The sequence below is a fragment of the Herpailurus yagouaroundi genome, unplaced genomic scaffold (assembly GCF_014898765.1).
Source record: "Herpailurus yagouaroundi ecotype Mexico unplaced genomic scaffold, PumYag 77, whole genome shotgun sequence".
NCBI lineage: Eukaryota > Metazoa > Chordata > Mammalia > Carnivora > Felidae > Herpailurus > Herpailurus yagouaroundi.
Window position 1 is genome coordinate 23,515,044 of NW_024412388.1, and position 22,233 is coordinate 23,537,276.

The 22,233-nt window shown below is 39.3% G+C and overlaps 1 protein-coding gene and 1 non-coding gene across 20 annotated transcripts in view; both read right to left on the reverse strand.

Annotated features, from left to right (window-relative positions):
• PUM1 (pumilio RNA binding family member 1) overlaps positions 1-22,233 on the reverse strand; it is a 135,375-nt gene that overhangs the window by 108,908 nt on the left and 4,234 nt on the right. For 14 of the 19 annotated variants that reach the window (XM_040467295.1, XM_040467287.1, XM_040467309.1 and 11 more), the window contains exon 2: positions 20,973-21,346. In XM_040467295.1, coding sequence (XP_040323229.1) covers positions 20,973-21,346 — 374 coding nt within the window. Of the gene's footprint in view, positions 1-1,361; positions 1,376-20,972; positions 21,347-22,233 lie in introns of those variants that run through there. The other 5 variants (XM_040467332.1, XM_040467369.1, XM_040467317.1 and 2 more) reach the window with 5 other exon arrangements.
• Positions 19,180-19,264, reverse strand: TRNAQ-UUG (transfer RNA glutamine (anticodon UUG)). Its single transcript has one exon. It is a non-coding gene; the product is annotated as a tRNA-Gln (tRNA).

Here is a 22,233-nt window from a genome sequence, read left to right on the forward strand (position 1 = left end):
AGCCTTGTTTATAAAATGTATGTAATTGGATCCAATATACTTGCTAGAAATGAACCATAAATTTATCTCTAACTTCTCCAGTGGTTAACCAAAACAGAAAAATAATTAGTAAAAATTCATACTGCCCATAAGATTAAAAAAAAAAAAAAAAGGCAAAACTCAAGAAGCAATCGTTCTTGTTATTAGCACCAAAGAGATTTTCCTGTCTATAAATACATAATTATTTACATTTTTAAAATTTTTTAATAAAAAACCAGATAGACCTATCATAAAAGGTTATAGAAGACCGAATTACAGTTAGTTGGTTGGTTTCCTGCATGTTTTTATAATTTTGTAATTGGATGTACTTTCCAAAATATTTACAATGAGCATTTATTGATTTTAGAAATCAAAAGTACCTCAAGTTATTTTTAATGGGAGGGAAAAACATTTTATTTGATTTTTAAATCCCTGTTTATGAGGATACACAGAATGGCATTGAACCATGGAAAGAGTCCTTAGTTGGCCCATAATGAAAACAAAATTACATTCACTGTCAATAAAAATGACCCTTGTTTTAACATATCTGCATATATACGTATTTTTTTAAGTAATCTCTACACCCAATGTGGGGCTCAAACTCACATCCTCAATATCAAGAGTTGCACGTTCAACCGACCGACTGAGCCATCCAGGCCAGGCGGCATAAAGGGAATAAACACTGGTGCGATAAAGTTTCTTGAGTTAAACACTTCATTATTATTGTTACAGTTACAAACAACTGGCACAAGAAACAGATTGTCTATCAAGTCTTCAACCAGGAGGCCTACAAAATGTCTTCCTCCATTTAGTGGCCTTGTCACAAACCCTTACTACTCCCTTGTTTCAACATTCTATTGTAGTATGTAAGGGAATAAGGAATTCTCACTGAGTAAATCTATCCAGATAAATCACAGCAACATAATTAAGAAGGCAGCTACCAAGCACATCAAATAGCTCATTCTGGACTTTATGATCCTAAAAGAGTACATAATACATAAATCCAAAACTGTATCTGTGGGAGAATATATTTCAGAGTTTTATCTCCTCTGAATTTAAAAAAGTGGTGGTGGGGGGTGCACCTGGGTGGCTCAGTCAATTAGGTCATGACTCTCGGTCATGATCTCACAGTTTGTGGGTTCAAACCCTGCATCAGACTCAGTGCTGGCAGCGCGGGGCCTGCTTAGGATTCTCTCTCTCTGCCCCTCCCCTGCTTGTGCTCTCTCTCTCATAATAAATAAACTTAAAAAAAAAAAAAAAAAAGTAAGAAGTCCTAATCAAAATAATCTCTTAAGCACTGGCAGGTATTAATTTATGTGGCTTAATTCTTTACAGAATTCCACCTGATGTTATGCAAACAGTAAACCTTCATTTGCTCCTTTTTTGAGCACAGTTAACTACCTTTAGTTCCTTACCCTTAATACACTTTGTATTACTGTGAGGTCATGAAGCATGCAAGTTTCCCTCTTGTGGTTGAGAAGAACTTCAGCTATAGCAAATTTATCAGGTTTTAAACTTGTTTATTTATGGGTGTCGTGAGTGCCATGGAATAATGTTTGAAACTGGATTTAAAAACCAAAACACAGGGGCGCCTAGGTGGCGCAGTCGGTTGGGCGTCCGACTTCAGCCAGGTCACGATCTCACGATCCGTGAGTTCGAGCCCCACGTCGGGCTCTGGGCTGATGGCTCAGAGCCTGGAGCCTGTTTCCGATTCTGTGTCTCCCTCTCTCTCTGCCCCTCCCCTGTTCATGCTCTGTCTCTCTCTGTCCCAAAAATTAAAAAAAGTTGAAAAAAAAAAATTAAAAAAAAAAAAAATAAATAAAAACCAAAACACATAGGAGTTTTTTCCTCCCATTAAAAATAATGTGTTTAGGGGCGCCTGGGTGGCGCAGTCGGTTAAGCGTCCGGCTTCAGCCAGGTCACGATCTCGCGGTCCGTGGGTTCGAGCCCCGCGTCAGGCTCTGGGCTGATGGCTCGGAGCCTGGAGCCTGTTTCCGATTCTGTGTCTCCCTCTCTCTCTGCCCCTCCCCCGTTCATGCTCTGTCTCTCTCTGTCCCAAAAATAAATAAAAACGTTGAAAAAAAAATTAAAAAAAAAAATGTGTTTAAGGTAATTTTGAATTCTAAAAACAATAAACCCTCACTGCAAACATTTTGGAAAGTACAGAAAACTACAAAATGGTATAAAGACCACTGAGAAAAAGCAGGGAAGGGGGACAGAACTATAATTTAAACAGTATTCATGGAAGGCCTCAATGAAAAAGTAACATTTAAACAAAGGACTTGGAAGGAGGTGAGGGAGCAACTTTTATAGCCATCTATGGAGGAGCATTCATCCCTTAGGGCATGGGGTATACCTGTGATTCTAGAAATAACAAGAGTTGTTTTAATGTCATTCCAAATGCCATTAAAATACAGTAATTAAAGTCTAGGCCTAGGCAGAAAGCAAATCAGCAGTTGCTGCTGGGGAATTAAAAGTGGCCCATGAAACTTTTGGAGAGATGGGAACTGTCATTATGATTAGAGTGAAAAACTATCATATTATACATCTAAAATGTGTGCATTTTATTATGTACTTATGCTTCAATAAAGGTAATTTAAAAAAGAAAAATTCTAGCCTTAGAGCCCTAGCCCTCACGGTTGGTGAGTTCGAGACCCACATTGGGTGAGCACCAGCCCCACTTCAGGTGAGCCCTGCTTCTCTCTGTCTCTCTGTCTCTCCTGGGATTTTCTTTCTCTGCCTGTCACTCACTTGTGCCCTCTTTCTCTCTCTCAAAAAAAAAAAAAAAAAAAAAAAAATATATATATATATATATACGAAAATAATATATATACCAACAGAGAAAATAAATACTCGTATAATGTTGGTAAAACTTTAAATTCGTAGAACAACGTGGAAATCTGGAGAAAAATATGGAAATATGTATCAAAATCTTAAACACATTCTTTTCCTTGATCTGTCAATTTCACCTCTGTAAATACAGTCTAAAGAAATGATAGCAGAGGGGCGTCTGGGTGGCTCAGCTGGTTAAGTGCCCAACTTTGGCTCAGGTCATGATCGCTCAGTTCGTGAGTTGGAGCTCTGCACCAGGCTCACAGAGCCCACTTCAGATCTTCTACCCTCCTCTCTCTGTCCCTCCCCCACTCATTCATTTCTCTCTCTCTCTCTCTCTCTCTCTCTCTCTCCCTCCCTCCCTCCCTCAAAATATATAAAAAATTAAAAAAAAAAAGAAAAGAAATGACCGCAGAATACAAAAATAAAACTACCTATTGTCACTATAGCATTGTTTAGAAGGTCAAAAGCTGAAAATACTCTGAAAGTTCACTAATATGAGATAAGTCAGTCAAAATAAATCACTGTAGCTCCATGCACTAAGGCCCTTAAAGAAGAATCAAACGTTATTGACCTGAAAGGATAGCCACAATGTATTAAGGGCAAAAAAGCACCTGTGTACATGTGTAATATACTCAGAATGTTCCCACTTGGCTTAAAACTAAAACACACTAATCTGTGTTTGTATATATACACACAGAAAACATCTAGAAAGAAAATGACCTGTGCTGTTAGAAGTATTTTACTTTGAAAAAGTTAATGAAAATTTTTAGATCATAAAAAAATTCCATTTTAGACAGAAAGTAGATTAGTGGTTGCTAAAGGAATGAGGGAAGTGGACAGTGACTGGTAATGGGTACACGTTTCTTTTGGGCATAATAAAAATGTTCCAAAATTTTATTGTAGTGATGGTTGCACAACTCTGTGAATACTAACAACCACTGAACAGTGCATTTTATTTTTTGAGAGAGAAAAAGAGAAAGCGAGCAAGAGCAGGGTAGAGGGGCAGAAGGAAAGAAAGAGAAAGAATCTTAAGTAGGCTCCTCACTCAGTGTGCAGCCCAACGTAGGGCTCAATCCCACAACCCTGGGATCATGACCTGAGCTAGAATTAAAAATCAGACACTCAGCTGATTGAACCACCCAGGCACCCCTGAATAGTACACTTTAAATGGGTGAATTGTGGGGCACCTGAGTGGCTCAATCGGTTAAGCATCTGACTTCAGCTCAGGTCATGATATTGCAATTCTTGAGTTTGAGCCCCACACTGGGCTCTGTGCTGACAGCTCAGAGGCTTGAACCTGTTTCAGATTCTGTGTCTCCCTCTCTCTCTGCCCCTCCTCCACTCATGCTCTGTGTTTCTCTCTCAAAAATAAATAAATATTAAAAAAAATTTTTAAGTAAACAAATGGGTGAATTGTATGGTATGTGAACTACATCACAAAACCTTTTAAAAAATCACAGTTTGGGGGCACCTGGCTGGCTCAGTCAACAGAGTATAGAACTCTTGATCTCGGGGTCATGAGTTCAAGCCCCATGCTAGGTGTAGAGATCACTTAACAAACAAACAAACAAACAAACAAATAAATAAATAAATATTTAAATAATAAACACATAAAATAAAAAATAAAATTCACAGTTTGTACCTTATACTATACCCCAATAAAAAGCTTGAACCCAAACAGTACCTCTTAAAAAGCTTCAAACAGGAAAAATGAGTCACTAATCTTAAAAGCAATTAACCACTGACAATACAGGGTTAAACTACAACTTTGATCCTATGTTCATAAGTATGTGATCTTCAACTATGCTAGTACAGAGTATTCACTTCAGAGAACAGGAATGAACCTTGTAAATGTATTAGGTTGAAAAAGTACAGCGCTGTTTTCCAGTAAGCGATGTAACTGTGAACAGAAACAAAGTTTTAATGTTTTACAAATTAAAGAAAGTAAACCTTGCTCCTCCAGCCCCTTCTGTTTGCCTATCTTTTAGGGTTTCAAGAAATATCAAATAGGGGAGGGGGGTGGGGGGGGGAGGAGGGGCAAAGCAAAAAGAAAAAGCATAAAACCAGAGCTGATAAGAATTTAAAAGTTCTTTAACACAACTTTTCAAGAAATGCTAACTGGCTCCTTATCTTCAAGCCCAAAAGCCTCTCAGTATTCCAAGACCATACATTCTGTTACACCTCAGACCTTATCAATTCAAAATAACATCTTAATACCCTTGAAAATAAAACACTCCACTCAATGAGTCTCTTCAATATGCTCTGAAAACATATTGTATTCACTCATCATTTATGAGGTAAACACTACTTGCCAGGTGCCGGAGATACAAGGCTAAAAGATTCTTCAAGAGGAACCATCACAGTAGTTCTTAACCAAAGGGCACATGAGGATCACCAGGGAGTGCTTTTTAAAAAAAACACATGAACTGTGTCTCATCACTGGAGATTTGGATTCGGTAGGTCTGGACTTAAGCCCAAGAATGTGTTTACTGAACCAGCTTCCTAGCACCCAATGGTGACAGAAAAAGTAAATATTTAACTCTAATACAGGGAGCTGAATGTTTCAATGAGTATGAACTATGACAGCAACACCAACAAGACACCCAACCTTCAATAAAAGAGTGGAATAATGAGGAGAGTTTATCAGAGATGAAGATACTTTAGTTGGAACTTGAAAGATGAGAAAGTGGCTAAGTGGATGAAAACAGAAAAGAGTTCCAAACAGAGAAAACTGCATAAATAAAATAGCACAACTATGTTGAGGAATCACACACACTACAAAATTAGCATGTATGTTCAGAAAATTACAAATAGTTCAATATAGCTGAACTAGGGTAACAGTAAAGACTGGTAAACTGGCTCAAAACATGAAGGACCTAAATTATGCTATGCTGAAGAGTTTGGAAGTTATTCTAAAAGCAACTGGAAAACAAAATACCAAAATTTAGGCAAGGTTGAGACAAGAGATTTGCGTCTTCAGAAATATCAATTCGGCAGCAACACAGAAAATTGGGGGGGGGGGGGGGGGCGGGGGGAGCACAGAAAACCAACCAGAAGACTACGGTAAATGTCCTGGCAAGAAATATGAGCCTATCAAATAAGGCAGTATAAATATAACCTTGGAATTGTTGGGAGGCTGGAGGGAGGAATCTAAGATTCTTAAGTTGCCTGTAATGGGGATGGCACCACAGAAACAGGCTGTAGGGAATGACAGACACTAAACAAGCTCAGTTTTGAACAGCATCATATCACTCACTGAAGACCTATTATGCATCCAGGACATACATATAATTAGACATACAAACTAAACTCTTACTGGTGTCCCTAAACTTTTAATATATGCACAGCAGATAGGGCTTAAAATGTGTGATGTGTAAAAAGAGGACTGTGTGTGCGTTTTAGGGAAAAGTTGAATACGCCATGAAGAAGAATGGTAGGTCTCCAAACAGACTGGTCTGGTAGAAAGAGCACACGGTAATCACCTTCAACATACATCATCTGAGACCATAAAGCATGAAAGCTCATTTTTCTGACCCTGCATTTCCTCATTCGTAAAATGGAAACGATGAAAACCAAAAGAGTTACTGGAGATTCAAATCATATGTAAAAAAGACTAAAACAGTTCCAGCACACAGCTTATGAATTACATGTCATTATTACTTCTAGATACAGAAAGGCAGTACTCAATACTAAAATTACTTCTAGATCTCACTGGATACACTCAACCTATCCTAGCAACCTCTGCTCAAAACACTAACATTTTTTTATTAAAACAGAGATAATTAACGTAAAGGAGATCACTGCATCAGAAAAAAAGTCAAATGATTTCCAAGATCTTTTTCAATACCAAAATTCCACTGCAAATGTATTGGCCAATTCACTTTCCCTTAATTCAGTACAATAAATTAAGCTCTTTTTTTACATATGTATTTTTCTTTGAATTTTTTTTAACAATTTTATTTATTTATTTGTAAGTAAGCTCTACGTTCAATGTGGGGCTTGAATCCATGACCCCAAGATCAAGAGTCACATGCTCCATAGACTAAGCCAGCCAGGTGGTTTAAACCTATAAAAATTTCAGGGTTTGAAATTTGGAAACTACAAAACACAAGATGAAATCGAATTACCCATAATCTCCCCACCCACCCAAATAAAAGCAATAATTTGCTGTATTTCCTCCCAGTCCTTTTCCATGTGCACCACTCTTCAGGGATACAAAGAGCTTTAAGTCCATTTTCTGGATAATAAATTAACAACTGAAGGAACTGTATTCAATATAAAATTAGTCTGGGGTGCCTGGCTGGCTCCATCAGTAGAACATGCAACTCTTGATCTTGGGGTCGTGAGTTCAAGTTGCATTTAGAGATTACTCAAAAAAATAAAATGGGGCGCCTCAGTGGCTCAGTTGGTTGACCGTCCAACTTTGGCTCAGATCATGACATCACAGCTTGTGCGTCAGGCTCTGTGCTGACAGCTCGGAGCCTGGAGCCTGCTTCAGATTCTGTGTCTCCCTCTCTCTCTGCCCTTCCCTGCTTGAGCTCTATCTCTCTGTGTCTCTCAAAAACAAACATTTTTTTAAATTTTTTTAATAAAATGAAATACACACACACACACACACACACACACACACACAATGAGTCTCATCTGATTTGTGTTACCCAAACAGGCCACAGCCCCAGCTTTAGCACTCATTTGAGTAGACACTCACTGAAATTCTCATCTGGAAAAAAATTTGTTTATAGTTTCTTCCTCAGTTCATGAAACTAAGTTTCTTCATAGAAAGAACAATATATTAATTTCATTGGTTTGCATTTTACTGGGCTTCTGACACATACAAGTAGGATCTCCTTAATTTGGCCAACTGGGGAAAAAAGAACAATTTGAATCAATAAATTCTTAGCAAATTAAAGAACATTTTTTAATTAACAGCAGGTATGGTGCTTTTAAATACATACAATACCTAGAATTAGGTTAATGAACTGTTCCCTTGTTAAAGTCCTTAGGGAACTTCAACAGAGAAAAATGATATTTCATTAGTGGATCAACTGATTGTATATTCGTGACATCTAAATAATACAGTTACCCGAAAACACCTGTTCTCTATAATTTAAGTATACCTCTTCCCAAGGTTGTAAACAAATTTATTTATGCTGTTAACCTGAAAACACTTCATAGAGAAGAAAGGTACTATCAGTTTCAGTAAAACTTATTGCTTAGAAAAATTCCAAATCCAGCTAAACGAAATTAGTCAGAGAAAGACAAAATATCATATGACTTCACTCATATGAGGACTTTAAGAGACAAAACAGATGAACATACGGAAGGGAAACAAAAATAATATAAAAACAGGAAGGGGGACAAAACAGAAGAGACTCTTAAATATGGAGAACAAACAGAGAACCGGTTACTGGAGGGGTTGTAGGAGGGGGGATGGGCTAAATGGGGAAGGGGCATTAAGGAATCTACTCCTGAAATCACTGTTGCACTATATGCTAACTAATTTGGATGTAAATTAAAAAAAATAAAATTAAAAAAAAAAAAGAAAAATTCCAAATCCATGGTGTAAAGTTGTAAATAAACTAACCCTCCCAAGCTTATTTCTAAAAAGCACTGGCACACGTATGACAAAAAGTCTCAACAAAACAGGTACAGAGGAAACATACTTCAATGTGATAAAGGTCATTTATGACAAACCCACAGCTAACATCATATCATACTTGAGGGTGAAAAGCTGAAAGCTTTTCCGCTGTGATCAGGAACAAGACAAAGATACCCATTCTCGCCACTTTTATTCAACACAGAACTGGAAGCCCTAGCCACAGGAGGTAAGAAAAAGAAAGAAAAGACATCCAAATTGCTAAGAAAGAAAGAAACGGTCACTACTTGCAGATGACATGATACTATTCCAGGAAAGACCCTAAAGAATCCACCAAAAAACTATTAAAATAAATGAATTCAGTAAAGTTGCAGGATACAAAATTAACACACAGAAATCTGTTGCATTTCTATTCACTAACAAGGAACTATGACAAAGAGAAATTAAGAAAACAAGCTCAGGAAGCCTGGGCGGCTCAGTCAGGCATCTGACTCTTGATTTTGGCTCAGTTCATGATCTGAGCCTGCTTGGCATTCTCTCTCTCCCTTTCTCTCTGCCCCTTTCCCACTCATGCTCACACTCCCTCTCAAATATTTTTTTTTAATTTCATTTACAATTGCATCAAAAATCATAAAACACCTAGAAATAAACTTAACCAAGGAGGTAAAAGAGCTGTACTCTGAACACTGTAAGACCTGATAAAAAAAATTGAAGATGACACAAATAAATACAAAAGTATACCATGCTCACAGAATGGAAGAATATTGTTTAAAATGTCTACATACCCAAAACAACCTACAGATTCAATGCAATCCCTATCAAAATATCAAGAACATTTTTCACAAAACTAAATTAATCCTAAAATGTGTACAGAACCAACCAACAAACAAACAAAAAAACCACCATCACTAAATAGCCAAAGCAATCTTGAGAAAGCACAAAGCAGCTGGAGGTATGCTCCCAGATTTCAAACTATACTGCAAAGCTATAGTAATCAAAACAGTATGACACTGGTACAAAAAGACACAGATCAATGGAGACTAGAGAGCCCAGAAATGAATCCACACATACATGGTTGATTACTCTATAACAAAGGAAGCAAGAATATACAATGGGGAAAAGATAGTCTCTTTGATAAATCATGTTGAAAAAAATGGACAACTATAGGCGAAAATATGAAACTGGACCACTTTCTTATACCATACAGAACAAAAAAACTCAAATGGATTAAAGACCTAAATGTAAAAGCTGAAACCATAAAACTCCTAAAAGAAAACAAAGGCACAGTAAACTCTCAGACATGAGTCTCAGCATGTATTTTTGGATCTATCTCCTCAGGCAAAGGCAAAAAGAAAAAAAAAAAAAAACACAAAAATAAAACAATCAGGACTACATTCAACTAACACAATGTTTTCATAGTAAAGGAAACCATCAACAAAATGAAAAGGCAACCTACTGAATGGGAGGTAATATTTGCAAATGATATAACTAATAAGTTAACATCCAAAAATATATGAAGACCTCGTACAACTCACCACCAAAAAGACAAATGATCTGATTTAAAAATGCAGAGGACCTGGATAGACATTTTTCCAAAAGACAAACAGATGGCCAACTAACACGAGAAGATGCTCAACATTATTAATCATCACAGAAATGTAAATCAAAACCACAGTGAGATACTCCCTCGCACCTGTCAGAATGGCCAGTATCAAAAAGACAAGAAGTGGGGTGCATAAGTGGCACAGTCAGTTAAGCATCTTACTCTTGATTTCAGCTCAGGACATGATCTCACAGTTCATAAAATCGAGCCCCGCATCAGGCTCTGCACCAACAGCAGAAGCCTGCTTAGAATTCTCTCTGCCCCTCCCTTCCTCTCCCTCTCTCTCTCTCAAGTGCATCAACTTTAAATAAATAAATACTTTAAAAATTAAAAAAAAAAAAAAAGACAAGTAACAAGCGTTGCTGAGGTTGTGGAGAAAAGGGAATCCTTGTGCATAGTTGGTGGGAATGTAAAGTGGTACAGACACTATGGAAAACAGTATGGAGGTTCCTCAAAAAAATTAAAACTAGGAATTCCATACAATCCAACAATTCCACTTGTGGGTATCTATCCAAAGAAAATAAAACACTATTTCGAAAAGATATATGCACCCATATGTTCACTACAGCATTATTTACAATAGCCAAGATACGGAAGCAACCTAAGTGTTCACTGATAGATGCAGGTATTAATAAAGATGTTGTGCATATATTTACAACGGAATATTACTTAGCCACAAATGAAAAAGTGAAACCTTTCCATCTGTGACAACATGGGTGGTCCCAGAGAGTATTCTGCTAAATGAAATAAATGGTACAGGAAAAGACAAATACAGTACAATTTCACTTATAGGTGGAGTCTAAAGAACAAAACAAGTGAACCAACAAAACAAAGCAGAAACAGACTCAAATACAGAGAACAAGGTGGTGGGGGGATGGGGTAGAGGATAGGCAAAGAAGTGAAGGGGATTCAGAGGTATAAATTTCCAGTTATGAGACAAGTAAGTCATGGCACAGTAAAGGGTCATATACAGAACAGTCAATAATAGTGTAATAAGTTTGTATGACAAATGGTAACTAGACTTATCGTGGTGATCACTTCATGTTTATGTCAACTCACTATGTTATATACCTGAAACTAATATGTCAACTATACTTCCATAAAAAATTAAAACTTAAAAGTTATAAAAAAAAAAATACAGGGGTGTCTGGCTGGCTCAATTGGTAAAGCATGCGATTCTTGACTCTTACTGGGCCTAGAGCTTACATTAAAAAAAACAAAAAACAAAAAAACAGGCCTACAGAAAAGTGCCACCAGACATCTGGAATTTGTGATTCAGATCCTGGGTCTGAATCAGTCATTAAAAAGGTAAAACCACAGGTGCGCCTGGGTGGCTCAGTTGGTTAAGCATCTGACTTCAGCTCAGGTTGTGGTCTTATGGTTCATGGCTTCAAGCCCCGCATCAGACTATGGCGGTGACAGCACAGAGCCTGCTTGGAATCCTCTGTCTCCCTCTCTCTCTGCCCCTGCCCAGCTGTGCGTGCACATGCTCTAAATAAATAAATAAATAAAAATTTTTTAAGAGGTAAAACTACCTTGGGGCACCTGGCTGGCTCAGTCGGTTAAACGTCCAACTCTTGATTTTAGCTCAGGTCATAATTTCATGGATTGTGGGATTGAGCCTCCCATGGGGCTCTATGCTGACAGCTTGGAGCCTGCTTGGAATTCTCTCTCTCTCTCTCTCTCTCTCTCTCTCTCTCTCTCTGCCTCTCCCCTGCACCTACACTCTCTCTCTCTCACACACACACAAAATAAATAAACTTTAAAAAAAAAAAAATTTAGGGGCGCCTGGGTGGCGCAGTCAGTTAAGCGTCCGACTTCAGCCAGGTCACGATCTCGGCGGTCCGTGAGTTCGAGCCCCGCGTCAGGCTCTGGGCTGATGGCTCAGAGCCTGGAGCCTGTTTCCGATTCTCTGTCTCCCTCTCTCTCTGACCCTCCCCCGTTCATGCTCTGTCTCTCCCTGTCCCAAAAATAAATAAACGTTGAAAAAAAAATTTTTAAAAAGGTAAAACCACCTTAAAAATAAATCAATAAATGAAAATTTTTAAATTAAATTAAATAAATAAAAGTACTGGCATCAGTGAAAAAAATTCCCATTATTTCTGTATCTGTACATATGAAACTTATGCCCTTTTAAAAAGTCTTTAGGTACCCAGGGGCGCCTGGGTGGCTCAGTCAGTTGAGCCTCCAACTTGGGCTCAAGTCATGATCTCACAGTTTGTGAGTTCGAGCCCCATGTCAGGCTCCATGATGACAGCTCAGACCCTGGAGCCAGCTTCAGATTCTGTATCTCCCTCTCTCTCTGCCCCTCCCCGGCTCACACGCGTGGGCACGCGCGCGCTCTCTCTCAAAATTAAACATTAAAAGAAATGTTTAATAAATCTTTAGGTACCCAAAAGGAATGAAAGCATACATCCAGACAAAAACTTGTATACAAAAACTTGTCCATCAATCGACAAATGGATAAATAAAATGTGGTGTGTATCCCTATATAATGCATTATTATTAAGCAATAAAAAGAAATGAGGTCCTGATACATGCTGTAACATGGAAGGACCTTTAAAACATGACACTAGGGGGGCGCCTGGGTGATTCAGTCGGTTAAGCGTCCGACTTCAGCTCAGGTCACAATCTCGCAGTCCGTGAGTTCGAGCCCCGCATCGGGCCCTGGGCTGATGGCTCGGAGCCTGGAGCCTGTTTCCGATTCTGTGTCTCCCTCTCTCTGTGCCCCTCCCCCGTTCATGCTCTGTCTCTCTCTGTCTCAAAAATAAGTAAACGTTAAAAAAAAAAATTTTTTTTAAACATGACGCTAGAGGCACCTGGGTGGCTCAGTTGATTAAGCGGCTGACTTCAGCTCAGGGTACGATCTCACAGTTTGTGAGAGCCCATACTAGGCTCTGTGCCGACAGCTCGGAGCATGGAGCCTGCTTTGGATTCTGTGTCTCCCTCTCCCTCTGCCCCTCCCCCACTTGCGCTCTGTCGCGCTCTCTCTCTCTCTCAAAAATAAACGTTAGAAAAAAATGTTAATAAATAATAAATCAATCATGATGGTAAGTGAAAGAAGCCAGTCACAAAGGACTACATATTGTAGGACTCCATTTATATGAACTGTTCAGAACCAACAAATCCACAGACACAGAAAGTAGACTGGCGGCTGCCAAGGAGTGGAAGTGAAAGTTACTGGATATAGTTTTTTGGAGTGCTGAAAATGTTCTAAAACTGTGATAATGGCTGGACAACTCTGTGAATACTTTAAAAACCAATGAACTGTACACTGTAAATGGATGAATTATGTATCAATAAAGCAGTTATAAAAAAATCTTTAGGGCCCTCAATTTCCACAAACCTAAGAATTTTCCCGATGAGATTCATAAAAACACTAAGAAGGGTACTTTAACCATAAAAGAGCACTTACTGAGGGCATTAAATAGACCAAGTCTTCTGAAACCATTACTAAGGCACTTTAAAATCCACAGTTCTCCAAAAATATGACATGGAAAAAACAAGGAAGAGCGTTCCTCTGCAATAGGTCCAGTAACTCTTCAACTGCAGACTTTATCACCAATGCCAGGTACACCCTTCAGGCCCAAGGTCTTCAGTCCAATTTCCAAACAGTAAACTCACCCCATCTAATGCCAATCACTGGCCATCACTTCTCAAAACAGTAACAGGCAGGGCGCAAACTGCCAGAGCAATCCACTGAGCCAAAGCCACACTCTCACATGGCCCCTTACCATATTCCAAAGACGAAGAAACTGAACGTAAAAGACAAAGCAAAGAGGGCCAGAAATTCCTCAACCAAAAAACAAAAACGTTACTTACCCTATCCTCAGCACTAACTACGCTCTTGGAAGTGTATTAATTGGCGGGCCTATGTTCCTCTATGAACGTTAAGCCACTCCCTAGAACGGAGAGATTCTAAGCAAGTGCTAGAACTTTTTTTTAAGTATTTTTTCCACAGTACCCAAAAGCATAACTCTGTAATCAGGCTCAACCTACAGAAAGTATTCAGTAAATGCCGTTGCCTCAGAGAAAATGGACACACACACAAAAGATGTGTCACTGTTGTGCAGCAACAGAAAAGTGCACTGAAAACCAGTATCACCACATTACTTTACAAAACACTTCAAACACATCTGAAACTGAAATCTCTTCCTGAATAACTGCTGTGGTTTTCTCTTATGAAGAGTCTCATAATTTGCCACATTTCCCTCTTTTCTTTGGCCACAAGGACACCCAGAGCAGATTCTGTAACTCACCAGTCTGATACATATTTATAAATTCTAAAATTACCCCCTTCATTTTGCTGACATACCCTTAGTTTCCCCACGGTTACATCTCATTACCACCTATCTTATGTATTTTTTTTCCCCTAATTCCACTCCAAACATCTTCTGAAACAAAACAAAGTAAAGATGTGTCACAAACTTCTGCAAGTTGCCATCTAGGGGGCACATACAATCAAGTACCACACACAGTATTAGTTAAGAGCAACTGACTGAATGCTGTTTTGTTTTGTTTTACACTGGAACCCAATTCTTAAAAATGGAAAATAGTTCTAGTCAAAGAAAGGGATCCTTTGACTGTGTACATAACACGTTGAGTCTTTGTGAACTCCAAATATAATGAAAAAGGCTTCAAGATATGAAAGCACAGACTACTCAGCTTTAGGGGATGCTGTTCAATGGCAATGGCCCAAATGCTGAAACATCTAAGCAATCTACCCAAAAAGACAAGAGGCTCATAATCTAGCACAATCATTTGGCAGGGACGCTAGAAAAAGATCTCCAGGGAACGAGGAGATTCTCAGTATGAGGAATACTTGACATCCCTCCTAGTTTAACACAACATTGTTAATTACAAATGTAAGGATTAACTAACAGACACTGGAAGACTATGGACAGACATATCAAGGGTAAGTGTCAAGATACCAACAGAAGATGACAACACCAAGTGAAAGAAAGCAGAGATACAGAGTCAAAGAGAAGGTTCACCCATTGAATTCTGCCAGGCTATCTAGAATTATCTCCCACCAACTGTCAATCTATGGTGGATACTGATATATCCTAGTGCCAAAAGACGACTAGCAAAAGTGAAAAGGATCTGTTGAGTTGTCCTCTAAATTTCTTAAAATCTTTTAAGTTTATTTATTTTTGAGAGAGAGAGAGAGAGAGAGAGAGAGAATGGACAGGGGAGGGGCACAGAGAGACAGAGACACAGAATCTGAAGCAGGCCTCAGGCTCTGAGCTGTCAGCACAGAGCCCGACACAGGGCTTGAACTCACGAACTAGGAGATCATGACCTGAGCCAAAGTAGGAGGCTTAACTGACTCAGCCACCCAGGTGCCCCATCCTCTCAATTTCTTTTCACCCAAAGTAGAACTCCCCACCTCTGTTCCTTAAAATCCAGTTCAGAGGCCACACAGTTCAATTGGTCAACCCTAAAATTTTTTTGCTATTTCATCACCCACTTTATCTCACAGCAGTTTACAGAGAAAACAGATTTCACAATAAGAGAATAAAACAATCACAAGTCAAAGACTTGACCTTGGGTTTTACATGATGAAACTTTTAATACTATTCAAAATAAAAGTTCTTCGGTTATAAAAATCACTGTTAAAAAACACAAATTTTTTGTAGGCAACGTTTTTAAAAAATATTATTTACTCACATAGAAAAGTGTGCTTTCTAGTATTTTATAATACCTTGATCCACATCCATTGTCTTGTTTGCTGTGGTTAAGTTTAACAGACCAAAAAACAAAATTCATGAGATTTCTTAACCTCACTCTCCTCCAACGAGAGAAGGGGGTCTGAAGTTTCTAACTATGCCAAATATAGTAATTTTAAGTATTAAAATAAGTGACAATATGTTTGTATTCTTAAGGTAGAAAGAAAGACAAATACAAAAAGACCAACCATAAAGAGTTTGCACACTACAACTTTTTAAAATAAACACACAAATCTAAACACATTCCTCACCTCAAAATGATTTTTATGGTGTCTAAGTTTCACCTAATTTTAAATATTTATTCAAAGATTTAATTTAAACATTTTAATTTTTAAATTTAAATTATTTTATTTTAAGCAAATTTTAAAATATTTAAAATTCAATTACTTTACATTTTAAATAAAGTTTTCAAGATTTTTAAAGTAGTGCATAGGGGCGCCTGGATGGCTCAGTCAGTTAAGCGTCCGATTTCAGCTCAGGTCATGATCTCACAGTTGGTGAATTCGAGCCCCACATCAGGCTCTGTGCTGACAGCTCAGTGCCTGGAGCCTCTTCACATTCTGTGTCTGTCTGTGTGTGTGCCTCTCTCTCTCTCTCTCTCTCTCTCTCTCTCTCCCTGCCTCTCCCCCACTCACACTGTCTCTCTCTCTCAAAAATAAGTAAACATTAAAAAAAAATTTTTTAAGTAGTGCATATTACCTCAACACATGTTCTCAAGCTGTTGTTTAAGCCTTTAAAGAACCTCATGCTGATTATGTTAAGGTTTATACTTAGAAAATAAAACTTGCATATTAAAAAAAAGTCACATACATATTTAGGCACAGCTTACAGAGCTCATCATTAAAAGAAAGGAAAACTCAGGGGCGCCTGGGTGGCTCAGTCGGTTGAGCGTCTGACTTCAGCTCAGGTCACGATCTCACAGACTGTGAGTTCGAACCCCGCGTCAGGCTCTGGGCTGATGGCTCAGAGCCTGGAGCCTGCTTCCAGTTCTGTGTCTCCCTCTCTCTCTGATCCTTCCCTGTTCATGCTCTGTCTCTCTGTCTCAAAAATAAATAAACGTTAAAAAAAAAAATTTTTTTTTAAAAAAAAGAAGGGAAAACTCAGACACTATGAGAATTTCTACATCAGGCAAGAAAATCCTAACTTCAAAAGGAAAGAGGTTTTTTTTAAGTGAAAAAACCTGATTGTTCATAAATGCAAGTAATGAGAGAAATGGCCGTAAAGTACCTGGCACAATAGTTTCCTTCCCTCCAACATTATTGACTGGCATCATAGCCTGTGATATTCTTTTACTTCACCAACTCACTTTGATAAAAGCATTCTGCCAATCTGATCTTAAATGTTGTTCCATTTTGCCAAAAGGCCTTTAAAAAAAAAAGGCTAATGAAACAGGCCCACCAAACAGTAATAATAGCCCAGGGTTATGGCAGAATGTGCTGGCAAGTCATTCTGTCTCAATATAGGTAAGTTTCCCACAATTACTGCTTAGAATACACATGTAATAAAAACAAATCTGAAAAAAAATAGACTTTAGCATTACCATTCCTGTGGCAAAAAAGGACTCTTGCAATTCTAGGAGAAATGTCAACATTATTTGTACTCCTCTCCTTATTATCAAGTTTATCATCTGTAAAATTCAAGCAAAATCATGGCTTTTAATTCTCTGACCTCAGAATGTGCTACTTTGTTGCAATCACTTTGTTTGGTTTGGTCTAGTTTTTAAGGCTGGAACTCTTCCCCAGGAGAGGCAGAAATATAGACTGAGCATGGGAACTGGAATAACAAAGACCTGATTTCAAAATCGGAGTTTACCTGGTAACTAAGTTTCAGTTTCTCATCTCTCAGAAAGAATACTACCTCCCCCATGGGACTGTCCTGAGGAGTAACTACAGGAAATAATATATGGTCCAGGGTCTATAATGTAAATGCTCAGTAAATGTTTCTATCACCATCAGTGGTTCCCACCTGACAGATCAAACACCTTTTTATTCCTCCAATCAGTAACACTGGCTGATGACGGCAGTGATTCTCCACCTAAAGATAAGCCCCTCCGGTCTTCAATTACCCTGCACTCTGCCTCACCTGTTGCCCGGTGTTTCCCAGCAGGATAGCCGCGCTCTAAGATCTACTGTTTTACCCGAGTACAAATCTGAAGAACTTCTCGTCCTCATAACCATCAACACAAAAATTACAGACACCGCCAGGCAAAGCAGCATGAAAAACACAACAGTCTTTGCCCTGGCATAGTTCAGACCAACAGATGAGATCAACACGAAAACTAGTAAATTACAATACACTATGATGACTGCAGAAGAGGTAATCTGTGTGCGGCCCACAGCCACAACACAGCAACTACCCTGAGTTTCTCCGACGCTGTTGTTCACTGTATCATGCGTCTGGCCCAACAGAATTGTGTTGTGACAAGTGCCAATTCCAAGCTGGTTCACTGGTTTAGGTCCCCAGGGTATGGAACAGGTTTTGCCGTTCAATGTTAACTCTAGTTTGCTAAAGGACCTGGATAAAACTGCTCAATCAGATATGATTCCTTATGATAAGGCCTAGCATAAGACACAGCCCAGACTAAGCCTTCAATAAACACTTGCTGACTTGCACAGCACAGCCAGATTTTTAGATCTTAGAGTTTTGCCAAAAACTAACCCAGAGTTTGATTTTCCCAACTACACAAGACAGGCAAGCACCTTGATTCTCCTTTAAGCTTTTACCCAATGGACTATCATTAGGAAAGCCAACATAAGATCTATAATAGAGATTTTTAAAACCAACGTTTATGATTTCTAAACAGTGTTTAGCCAAATAAAGCAAAGATTACAGTCCTTTCACTTTTGCCCCCTACACAGATACCATCCAAACCAAACACCCCCTACTTTGGTCTCCCCACATGTACAGCTGCCTACATCTCAAACTCAACAGGTGTATTACCAAATTTAATTATCTTGTCCCCAAACCAGATACTGTTTCTATTCCTTTTCCTCTATTACTTCATTTTCCCACAGACCTAAGATTTATAATTCAGTCACCAAACTCTGTATCTCTCATTCCCATACGTTCTTGACCATTGCTCACACCAGGGCTGTGAGAGTAGCTGTCCAGTTAGTCTCAACCCTTACCCACTCCCATCTCTTACTGCCAACTCAATCTTCCCAAACACCACTCCATACATACACACTCAAAAACCCTGCAGCCTACTGAACTAAATCTTAGCATTGGCATTCAAAGCCCTTCTCTTTGTGATAATGTCTTTTTTCTCCAATTTTATTTCAAAATTTATTTATTTATTTATTTATTTATTTATTTATTTGAGAGAAAGAACGAGCAGGGGAGGAGTAGAAAGAGAGGAGGGCAGAGGATCCGAGGCAGGCTCTACGCCGACAGCAGAGAGCCCGATACGGGGCTCGAACCCATGAACCACGAGATCATGACCTGAGCCAAAGTCAGACGCTCAACCAACTGAGCCACCCAGGCTCCCCACTCCTATTTTATTTTAAAACCAAAGAATTAAGGACTCACGCAATCAGTAAATTTCCTCTGAAGCTTTATTATACGCCGATTTCTAGGGAATAGGATAGTGAGATGAGTAAAATCTGATTCCCACCCACAAGACTCCAAGCAAATAGCAAATACACTGCCTTCAAGACAAAAAGTGTGCCAAGTGCACAAGAAGCTCGCACGTGTCTGACTTCTTAGTGTCCCTCACTTACACATAGTATGTGCTTTTGAAGCAGCACTGATATATACGACAGTTCCGATAAACCAGAGATGTATCATCAACATGCTCGATAAATCTCGTGAAGAAGAAGATAAATCCCACCTCTTCATTTCTAGTATGATAAAGAACCATGGCAGCACATGGGCTGCCTTTTTTGAAGGGTCAGGCAAAGCACAATGAGAATTCAGATTTGCAAGTGTGCTTGTGCCTGATTTACTTCTAAGGCAGAACAGAAGCAGCAGGGACCTAGCGAAAGGCTGAGAGTTCCTTTTGCTAGTCAGTACTCAAGACACTGGCAATATAAAATGAACCTCTGCAAATTCAACCTATATCCTATTTCAAAGAATAGCCTGATTAAAACATTCTAAGCCTTTCGTCACTATCAGGAAGTTAGGAAACCTAGATCAAGCTGAACTCTCTTCTCAGCAAAATAACGCTGTGATTCCAGCTGTGGTTTTGGATTACTAAAAGTAAGCATGTTAAAATTCACCAAATGAAGCCAAGCACTTACAACAAGAGGACAAAGATGGCTGAAACCTAAAAGCCACAACCACTCCCCTGACACAAAACATTAAATATACCAGTTCTATTTCAAATAAATTTCACTTGAGCAGCTAATTTGTTATCAACTTCCTACTTTCAACTGTAACATCTTAAAAACAAAAGTCACCCACGCCCAACAGAAAAGGCTTTGAAAATATGGACACATCCTTTAACAGGCCAAATACGCCTGGGTCATTCAGTCGGTTAAACGCCTGACTCCTGATTTCTGCTCAGGTCATAATCTCACAGTTCGTGGGTTCGAGACCCAGCTCTGAGCTGACAGTGCAAAGGCTACTTGGGATTCTCTCTCCCCCCTTCTCTCTCTCTCTCCCTGGCTTGTGCGCTCTGTCTCTCTCAAAAGAAATAAATGAACTTAAAAAGAAAAAAGAATATATGTCAAAGGAGAAAAAATATTATTTGTTTAAAAAGTGTACCTGAGGGGCACCTAGGTGGCTCAGTCATTGTTAAGCGTCTGACTTAGGCTCAGGCTCACGGTCCGTGCGTTCAAGCCCCGTACAAGACTCTGTGCTGCCAGCTTAGAGCCTGGAGCCCGCTTCGGGTTCTGTGTCTCCCTCTCTCTCTGCCCCTCCCCCACTCGTGCACGCGTGCGCGCGCTCTCTCTCTCAAAAATAAACATGAAAAAAAGAACTGAAAAAAAAGCGTACTCGAAAATGTAACGTGTACATCAAAACAATCTGAGGTCTTTTCTTAAATGAACTGGTTGTTACCTCTTCGGCACCAGAATGATAAATGATCCAGTGACAACATCACAACATTCATCCCTTAAAACAAGTGACTGTTAAGTTGGGACCCAATGAAATTAGCAGTTAGGCTTTTAAAGACATTCACTGAAAGCAGATATCCTGAGTGGACAGAGATTATAAAAGAGTTTCAAAGCTGAAATAGTGAACTTTTTTTTACCTGATGTTCTGCATGAATGTTATCCCCAGTAGGCCATCGATGTTTGCTATTATTATAGCCGCCTCCACCACTTCCTCCTCCCCCAAGCTGCTCACCATGCTGCCTCTGAAAGAAGTAGTCCACCATAGCGTCGTCTTGGGAACGGCCTGCAACTCCTATGGATCCTGGGACAGGGCTGGAGTGTGTCCCAGCTGCAAGAGCCTGATTTGCAGCTGGTTGTGGCTGCGCCTGCGACCCTGTTCCAGATGTCAAAACAACAGGCATGTTGGGATTAGCTGGTTCTTGAGGGTGATGTTTCAGGTGGGGGCTGAAAGAGTCCTGCCAAAGCACTGCTTTTCTCTTCAAGACACATGCAACGCTCATTCCACCAACACCTAAGGACAAAGAGGTTACAAGCATTTAAAATTTGCATTTTTTAAAACATAATTTGATGTACATAATTCAATATATTTGCTTTGATAAAACAAAAATGGGAGCCCCATGTCTTTTGCGAAACCACATCTACAACCAATTTCTACCAAGCAGCTAAATGTTTTAGAACATACACACACAATTTTGCCAAACTGAAACCTCTGTTTATAAGTTGCTGGATATGTGCACATGTGGAAATAAATGTAAGTTGGTTGGTGGCAGGCAATCTGACAAGGTATTGAGATCAGAGTTCAATACGGCAACTTCAGGGAAGCCCTACGTTGCTACCAAACATAACGATATAGAATTGGACTCTAATCAATGGCTCCTCTACCCACCTTATTTACACCGTAAGCCAACTGGGACAGATACTTCTTCAATGAACAAGAGCTCTACAAAATATCATTTTACAAATGGAGCAGACAAAAGCCAATAAACCAAACAAAAATCCAAACCTAGTATACAATTAGCAATGACTCGGGGCGCCTGGGTGGCGCAGTCGGTTGAGCGTCCGACTTCAGCCAGGTCACGATCTCGCGGTCCGTGAGTTCGAGCCCCGCGTCGGGCTCTGGGCTGATGGCTCAGAGCCTGGAGCCTGTTTCCGATTCTGTGTCTCCCTCTCTCTCTGCCCCTCCCCCGTTCATGCTCTGTCTCTCTCTGTCCCAAAAAATAAATAAACGTTGAAAAAAAAAATTTTAAACAATTAGCAATGACTCAGACTGCCTAAAATTTGAAAAGACCCTTTAAAATGTTTAATGTATTCATAGGATGCTCCTTGAAGAAACAGTAAGAACCCCCTGACCAAGCACAGCAACAGGATGTTCTTAGCCTGAACCATTTTAGCTGCTGT